Genomic DNA, 9218 nt, shown 5'->3' with positions numbered 1-9218 from the left:
AAAATTATAAACATTCTTAAACTATTTCCATATTTAATTTTTGTATTAAATTATGATGTTACAATTACTTGCCAAAGTTGAAATGTAGGTAAATAGTAAAATAAACAAATTTGATATATTCACAAGTTATCATTTTTATTAAAAGTCCTATGAATTTAAAATCAAAAAATTAACGATGAAATGTGTTTTTTCAAGGATTTATTAGAAAATTCAGATTTCAGATGCAATAAGTCCAGATCTGGTTTCAGGGAGCTGGCTGACCCAAAAATCATCTGATTTCTTATTTCATTAACTTCGCATCAAGAATTGTGGAAGTTTGAGATCTAATAGGGTTTAATCCGAATCGCAAAATTTATAGTTGCTAATAGGTACTGCATTTTTTTTTTAATTTAATAAATACTACAGCATGAATCTTTGAAAGTGTAATAGAACTCTAGGTCCCCGCGATGTTTTGGGTAGAAAAAGCTGTGGGTGTTTCTTAGTGGCCAACGTTTGTCAATTTGTAAAGAAAAATGGCAAGCTAGTCTAAAACCTTGATAAAATAAACTTCCAAGGTAAAGGATAATTCTGTCTGCATTAAAAGGCGAAATCTGCTACCAAGCTATACAGGTTTAATAACTAAACTGGTGCTAATAGTACTTATGTGAAACCTTTATATGTTTCATTGTAAAGATGGTTGTGATCCTTTTCTGATGAGCAACCTATTCCGAATGTAAAAAGAAATATCACGTCTTATCTTCTGCCGTTCGATCGCAAGAACATCTTGAGGCCCAATGTACTTATGCGTATACTGACCCAGAGAGGCTGATTAGTGTACCTCTGTTGTTAAACAATATCAACCTTGAGGGAAGAGCTATCTTTGTACTACGGAGAATTTGGTGCCTCAGCGCAATGCCTAAAGGAGTTCGTAAGTATTATGAGCGTGATTTTTGTGGTCAGCCGATGATTTACTCAAATTTCTTTGAAGGAATACTAAGTTTCACTCTCGAATTAATATAATGAAGGGAAAGTAACTTACCTTACCCTTTTTCAAATAAACTTAATTCAGCTCCCCACGGTTCCGGGAATCAGATGGCTCACTCCATAGCACCACTGTAAATTAAGAAGTTTGAGAAATCTGAATTAGGGAGGGTATATCCTCATCTAACGCCGATAACTATCTACGCTCTCTCTCTCTCTCTCTCTATATATATATATCTTCATTAACGAAGGCTATTTCCCCACAAAATTCGCTATACATTTACATTCTCATTCCAAGCCAATCTTCATCGAGGTGCACATCGGGTCAAGCATTCTCATTGGGAAACACATCATATATGAGAAAAGATGAAATCGATTTGAATACGAGGTCGATTTTTTTTCTATCCAAGCTGTACCCTGGATCTCGTTCGAAAAAGTTGCCCTGACAGATCTGCACCATTCTCAGTCCTGGGATATCACTTCAGAGCTTAGCCCTGCTAACCTCCTTCACAGAATGTGAATTAACGAGAACTTGCTTACATTCCCACCACTATATGCTTTTTCAATCACTGTATTATTATTAAACTACTTTCTAGCTCTTGGTATTAATTTTACTAGTAATTATTATTTAGTTCGGGGTCACCCAAAACCCTAACTACTTTTCTTCGGATACCACCATTTTTCCTCTCAGTGACAGAGATTAAGGAAAGTTATTCATCACTTTCCACCGCTATCTATATGTCTTCAGTCTAGTCAACCATTTTCCTCAGGATACTAGTTAATTCTTAAATGCTCAGACCCTCATAGCTAGGCATGGAAGAGGGGAGTAAACATGAGTACTTAGAAGGAAGTAGCTATTCCTTTCATATTCTTATCTTTCTTTCGTAGCTGTTCTAGTCATTGCTTATAATTAAGTTCCAATATAGATCAAAATTCTACTTATTTAGTTTTGCAACAGGACAATCACGCTGGACCAGCTCGCATCGCTTTGCCATTTGGAGCTACGGAATGCCAACTGATATTCCTGCACAAATTAAATTCTCCATCCTAATAGTAAATGTAATCTAATATAAGGTAAGAGTAATAAGAATACTTTACCTTATAGTTTCTCCGACCATGTTTTGTTTCTCTCTTTTTTGGGATTTTAGTGTTACCGATCAAAGTCTAAATGTCCAGATTTTAACTTTCTGTCGCACCCTACAATGACTACCAGTACACCAGTTAGAAATTTTTAATGTGATTTTGAATGTTAAACTTAACGTAAAATTCGAAAGTGGGCAAAATTAAATCAAAGAAGTGGTACTATATTGCAGATATTATTAACGTTGCTATTCGTCTATTCAAAAGTCTCTCACCTTCTCACTATTCTAGGACTGTGAGCGCGCTTTAAAGATAAGATCAGCGCTCATTACCGTATTTGTGATGTCTGAATTGTCAGATTTTTATATTATTTTCAACAAGGAAACAGTAACTAACTCACATTTATTTAGTTACATTTTGAAAGACTAACCGTAGAAGCCCTTTCTTAATGTTGCTTGTCTGTCTAAAAAAGGATTAGACAAGTCAATAATATCTGCATTACAATAAATGTCTAAGAATATTTTGCTCTTCCTTTATTTTGTTGCCTTATTCTGTACAAGCTGCTTCATCCGAATTTTGATTTTTCTATTTTTTTTTTTTTTTAATCACATAATTCTATAGAAATATATAGGTTAGAACACTCCACTGCAGAAATTCTTCAAATGTATTTTGCACAAGGAGTTTCCCTTTTTTCGATTACTAATTTTTTGACAAATATTGTTATCAATTCTTAAAAACTGAGTCCTAGATAATAAGTTGTTTACACTGCTATGTATAATACAGATGGCCTTTGTGTAGCGAACAAAGTGCGAGGTATGATGCATTATGTAATATCATTCGCCCATCACTTTGTTAATAAAAAGTGCACAATAATTCCAGAAATCTTCAATCTGCTGTATTCCTTACACAATATATACAATTAGATTGAGCACCACCTACATGAATAATACAACTTTTTTTATTATCATAAACAAAATCATCATTAACATGAACACTTTTTTTCGTAAAATGTTAATCCCAAATTGGCTTGAAAAATAATAAACAGAATTTGTTTGTTTGTTTTTTCTTGGCTTTACGCAAATGTAAACAAGAAGTTTTTTTAAAAACCTAGTTTCAACTTGTAAGATTTACAAATCTATTAAGAAGCCATTATTCGGAGAAGCCTCTTGACTAAATAGAAAAAAAAAAAAAAAAAAAATAGAAGACTAGAAATTAATTTCCGTATTAAGATTTGATGAACGTGAAGGTCCATGATAATATCTAATTAGTAAACTGGATCCTCTGTTCAATAATCCTTGCCTAGAAAGGTGAACCCAACAATGTGCCCAGTTCTTATAGATTGGCATGTTCGGTGGTAACCCAGCAGCTAACCTAAAATATGAGATCAAATGATTAAAATGCCTCAGAAGAATAAATAAAATAGGTTGTCAAGAAACGCTTAGCAAGTTATTACATACTTGAAAATTATCAATTATTTATTATTACTATATTAGAAATATCTTTAGTTTATGTCAAAAAACATTTAAATTTAAGTCTATACATTATATTTAAATGTTTACTTGGAAAGCCAAATTAGAAGTATTTTAAATGCCAAGAAAAACAACAAGAGGAGAAGTAGATGCGATATGCAAGCGCAAAAATTGGCAATACTACTACTCCGTTCTCGGCCTATGTACATTCTTTTCTGTGCACTAAACAATAATGGGATATCTTCATTGCAGCATAATCCAGAAACTTACCTACAATTTTTAAACAACTAGTCGATTTTATTTTGTTGCAATGTGGACGTTATAATTACAATTAAATTTATAAAATCATTTTCACGAAAAGAGAATTTTAAATATTTAAATTGACATAAATAAGATTTGAGTGAGTGTATCGTACGTTATCTTAGTACCTTTGACTTCTTTCTAATTAAACTTAAATTCGCCCATAAATTTTCCACAAAAATAAAAAATAATTAAAAAACAAATATTCCAAACACAAAAGATAGTATGCATTTAATAAGTGTCAAGTTTAGAGAAAATAATTGAAAATTATGAAATATTACAGAATATATTCTGTAAAACCGCATTCGGTAAATAGAATTGGAATTATGGCAATTACATTACTGCTCCTTAAACACTATAAAGTACACAGATAATAAGAACTTACAATTAAACTGAAATGGAACTTTAGAAGCAAACTGTATTTTGTAGTTCACTAAAAACTCCTTATTAATTAATTTATTAACAATAAATTTTAACTTTTAAGAAAATGATTCTTCAAATGATGAATCGTGTCCATAAGTTTCAGTAGTGAGCTAAACAATTAGTTCTTCCGACGGTTTTTCGTTTTTGAGATATTTTGTTTGCACTCACTAGCAATCAGAGCTAGAACTGAGTTCTATTTAGTCGGAAAGGTTAAAGTGAAAAAATCCTCTTCAATACGGCAATTCTAAAGTGACACTGAATGTCCGACTCCTGTAACTAATTATCACGCCATGGTTGTCGGTCGCAGGCTCCTAAACTCTTAGCAGTATTTGAATTTGATAACTGTTTCTCTTGAGCGGTCTCAAGTTCAATACATTAAGCACTACTACCGGTAAGTCGTGAATACTTCACCAGGTCGGCCAATACTAGCTAGGAAGACGCCGCGGCAGACGAGCGGTTAGAGGCGAGACCTGCGAAGCTAATATGTATTGTGGTACTGGGTTCGATTCCCGGTCTTAGGCCTTGGATTTTTTCTAATGGTTAATAAAAGAAGTTATAGTAAAGTATGTTTGCTAGTCGCCTCCGTCCACGACACCTAATTGGTAGTTGGACGTTAAGCCCCGCCTGGAAAAATAGGCGATTACTTTACTTTACTACTACTAGCTAGGAAATCACTCATGAAATATTGAAAATAATAAGAGCATTTTTTCTGATGTTCTGCAGATTCAAGTTGGTAAGAACCACCAAAATATAATTCACCATTTCACCATAGTGCTGGTTTGCAGCGAAAGCGACAATTTGGTAGATGAGCTTAATAATAAAGACTGGTAGTTTGGTGAAGATGAAGCGAAGGACCACTCTGAAAGGCTAGTCCTCATATTATTTGATTAGTATCGTTGGCTTTATGTTTGAATTTGACTTTGTCCGGATTCTTTAAAAACGGTTCCAACGAATTTTTTTAAACTTCTTATATTATTTGTGTACATGATCAACAAATATCCTTCAGCAAAATTCATTTAAAGGGCAACTATCGTGGGAGGTGGGAACAGGCTTTCTTCTAAACATCTATTTCAGTTTAATGTAGGCCTCCACTCTTTAAATTAGTCAGTGCTGTGTGTAGAATTAGAATAGTAGATGAGACGGGACCTACGCCCCACGGCACCGCAGCCACAAGAGACTTATTAAATCAGTAAAAATGTTTAATATTGTCTAGTTTAATAAAATAAAATAACTTACCCACAGTTGTTTACAGCCATACAGGATGAAACAACACAAAAAGGATAAGTAAGGCTATTGGCCACAAACTGCAAGAAATAAGATTAAAAAACAGCTATTAATGTTTCATTTAGGTAAACCAAATAATAAATATTTTTAATCAGAAATGGTACGTATCGACAGCTATCACTTACCACAGGTTAATTTACTTAATCGTGTTAGTGTTAATGGTAAGCAAATCTCTTACCTGCCAAATTTTACTTCATTTTTTTATTTTATATAAAATTCATGTAATGTCAGTACTTTTAATTGACCAGTAATGCAACTAAAGTTTCCAAATCAAAGAAGGTACCGTAAGAGAAGAATAATATGAAACAATGTTCTAAGAATTCTCCAAATTCTACAATATCATAATATATTTTTGTTAAATTTACAAGATTTTGTCCTTCTAAAGCAGTGATGGGCAAAGTACGGCCCGCGGGCCAACTCCGGCCCGCGAAAGTATTTAATCCGGCCCGCCGAGGGTCCATCGACATGGATAGTATATGGCCCGCTATAATTACGTTTTGACGGTCGAGAAGTATAAAGTAGATTCTACTTAGTAGAATAATAGATGCATAACCTATAGGTGAAGCTAAACTAGCCGCGTAGTTACACAAGTATGTAATGCTGTAATGTTTTTATAATATGATTAAAAGCTTTAACACAAAATGCATTTTTTCTATAATTCTGGCCCTCCTCTAGAATTTCTTAAACTTTGTGGCTCCCCATTAAAAAAGTTTGCCCACCACTGTTCTAAAGGGTGTATAAGAGTTTATCTCCAAAACTTCTTTGATAGAATTGGTACAAAATTCTAAACTGCATACAAAAACACCATTAAAATAGTTCTCTAAAGTTGGAAAAGTAAAACTCATTATTTTGGTTAAAATCATTTAAGCACCTAAACTATAGGAGACTCAGGCAGGGGACGTCTTATTGCCAATCAAATCTGGTAACACTACTACTACCAAATAATATCAAATCCGTTAAATACAGGCCCTCTTAACTAAAAAGGCTCATAGAATCACGCAGCACTGCAATCAAATGACTGTACAATGTCATAAAATTTTCAAAGCAATAAGAACTGGTTGGATGCAATAGAGAAAATAGTCAATTAGATGATGTTGAATACTACGAAGTAAAAATTTGTATATCTTTATTTGCTTATCTAAATAAATAAAGTGATTTAAACATGAACATTTTTGGCATTTATCAAAATCGTTTTAATGATAATGGGTAAAAGCAGATTTACGACTGAAAGGTGCAAAAAAAATGCAAACCTTAATTTCAAACAAATTAGGAAAAAATCAGTGCTGATAGTTAATACGTCGTATACCTAGCAAACGTGGCAAAAAAAAGAAAATTTATTTTTATTGACTGACTTAAAGGACTAAAACTAATACAAGATAGTACAACTTTCTATAAAAATCTTTGATTGGAAGTTAATCGCAAATTTAAAAAAATCTTTGTAATTGCAACATTCAGTTGACACAAAATTCCTAAGTCTAAAAATTTAAATTCATACTTACATTAATAGTTGGAGTGGTAAAGGCTTTTAACTCTCTATCGTGAATTACGTAATTATTTATTGCAAATACGATAAAACTAGATAAAATAAGAGTAGTTAGTTCTCCAAGCCATCTTGGAAAAAGGCCGGAGAAAAACCCAGAGAGCCCTTGTTCTTTGTAAATCTCCACGATTGAAGAAAAGAACCCACTGTTAACAAAGTAAAACAAAACGTTTTTTTGTAGTCAAAACATTAAATAAAAGTAATTTAATACCCATCAACACTTTAATAATAAATATTTTTTGCAGTCCTAGTTTTTTCTGCTCTTACAAAACAAAAACTTTTATCTGCTAAATGAAATGGACAGTTTGGAGAAATGCAATTCTTTTAGGAAATGTTACTTCTTCAATTCTAAGGCATCATTCTTTGGCAGAGTTTACTGTAGCCGAATCGGAATTGTACAATATGTTTTTCGAACTTATAAAGCCTTTCGGGCTCAACTCTCTAGGAAAGAATTTTTTTAGAATTTAACTTGCATTTTTTTTTTTAACAAAGCAGATTCTTGTCTCCTCATTGGAACATAACTATAACTAAATGCATAACTTTTTCCCACATTTCTATAAAAAATTAATTTGGCTAGCACAAAAATGAACTTCGTTTAGTTCACATTCTGCCTTCTCATAGTGATGCCCACTAACAAAATAATATTCACTAACAAAATTATGTACTTCACGCTCCATTCGACACATGTTTGGACTTACTATCTCAATCAATTTGTTTTGAACCATCATATTTCTATAATCTCTCCCAAAGGAGGCTTGATAACCAATCTATCAAAAAGGATCTATTTCTAGATCATTTGCTGCTTTCGAATTCGCTCATCTCATTAGGCTTGAATTTACTCCTCATTGAAAACATGAATCACCTGTTAAGGTTGTTTCCAGCAAAAAAAAAACTTTCTCATTACCTTAATGAGAGTAAGTTGTACAAAATTAGACTCTACGGTTAAAATTTTCTCTTAAATCTTATTAATTGAATACAGTAGAATGAAAAGCTGAAGATCAACATATTTAGAACTTACTTATAAATGTCCTCGCCACCAACAAACTGTGCCATCATTCTCCCTGAAATTACAACAAACGGGTGGCTCACAACTATTGTAACAGTACGCCCCACAATATCTTTTGTAAGGGAACGTTTTAAGTATGAAATTCTGAAATAAACATAAAATTATATAATTACAAGTTCCAAAAATAAGAATGTTGCAACAATGTTTTCAAAAGTTTCTTATAGTCACACTCATTTTATAAATTTATTTTACGAATAAAATATTATTATTAAAAGTAATAATTCAAAAGAACAAATATTCAACTGATAGGTTTTGCTTTACTTTTCTTCATCAGACATTTCATCTTCAATTGGATTAAAAGATTCCACAGAATTGAAATTCTTTGTTACAGCTGCTGCTGCTACTGCTCCACAGATCTGGCCAGTAATCTTTGGAAAATATCCTCGATAACATCCAACAAAGCCATCCATTTCTTTGATGTATTTTACTAAAAAAATAAAAGTTGTAAGTTTCAGATCTAAATATTAAGAGGTAATATTAACTGGGAACTAAAGAAACTACCATATCGGAAAACATTAGGTAAAGCTTGCACAGGTTTTCCTAGTAGTGACCTTGTTCGATAAGGTGCCATCGGTTCATGTCCAATCTGAAAACTTACGTACAATTAAATTAAGATTTGTGATACTTTCAGACTAAAAATAAACAAATTATCTAGGTAATATTTTTGGTCTTCTACAAATTACATACCTGAATTAAAAATTTTGCATATTCCATTGGATGTGAAAGTGTGGTTAAAAACACCCTAAATCCTACCGATGACAAATAAGAATACGTGTGTTCCGACATGTCGGTTCCAGACATACTGATGAAAATTATAATCAAATGACCTTTTGTTTATTAATATGAAACGACTGCTGATGTCTATACCTTTAAATTATTGGTCCATACCTCAAGCAATGACGTACTTAACGAACGTATACTCAAATACTAAAGAATGAATGTGAGGTTAAGGTTATAAAATTAAAAGCCAAGTTGAGTAGGTTACAAAAACGCTGCCAAAGCCTAACACAGATTGAGTAATAATCATTAAGGCTTTTTAGCATAAATAAAGTAAGACCTAAATCCTTAAAGCACTTTAAATGATTGGTGCTATTAG

General features: G+C 32.5%; 1 protein-coding gene across 2 annotated transcripts; it reads right to left on the bottom strand.

Moving 5' to 3' along the window:
• Positions 1-2913: 2913 nt before the first annotated feature.
• Positions 2914-9076, bottom strand: LOC141449804 (mitochondrial carrier homolog 2-like). 2 transcript variants are annotated; one of them, XM_074119614.1, is made up of 7 exons: positions 8810-9076; positions 8624-8715; positions 8384-8549; positions 8075-8206; positions 7016-7202; positions 5469-5536; positions 2914-3411 (listed from the first exon to the last, which is right to left on the bottom strand). In XM_074119614.1, the coding sequence occupies exons 2-7, from the start codon at positions 8691-8693 to the stop codon at positions 3246-3248; spliced, it is 789 nt and encodes a 262-aa protein (XP_073975715.1). In that variant the 5' UTR covers positions 8694-8715; positions 8810-9076; the 3' UTR covers positions 2914-3245. The 2 variants fall into 2 exon arrangements, with proteins under 2 accessions (XP_073975715.1, XP_073975713.1); XM_074119612.1 differs by having other exon boundaries at positions 8624-8708; positions 8810-9074.
• Positions 9077-9218: the final 142 nt, after the last annotated feature.

This window comes from Rhodnius prolixus, unplaced genomic scaffold (genome assembly GCF_049639745.1).
Source record: "Rhodnius prolixus isolate KJV_2025 unplaced genomic scaffold, Rpr scaffold_2, whole genome shotgun sequence".
NCBI classification, from domain to species: domain Eukaryota; kingdom Metazoa; phylum Arthropoda; class Insecta; order Hemiptera; family Reduviidae; genus Rhodnius; species Rhodnius prolixus.
The sequence above is the reverse complement of the archived record's forward strand: the minus strand, read 5'-3'. Positions and strand labels throughout refer to the sequence as shown.

Coding starts and splice junctions, on each gene's coding strand:
- LOC141449804 (XM_074119612.1), bottom strand. CDS start 8,923: ATGTCTGGAACCGACATGTCGGAACACACGTATTCTTATTTGTCATCG. Junction 5,537..7,015: donor TTACCACTCCAACTATTAAT/GTAAGTATGAAT, acceptor TATTTCTTGCAG/TTTGTGGCCAATAGCCTTAC. Junction 3,412..5,468: donor ATGGCTGTAAACAACTGTGG/GTAAGTTATTTT, acceptor CTCATATTTTAG/GTTAGCTGCTGGGTTACCAC.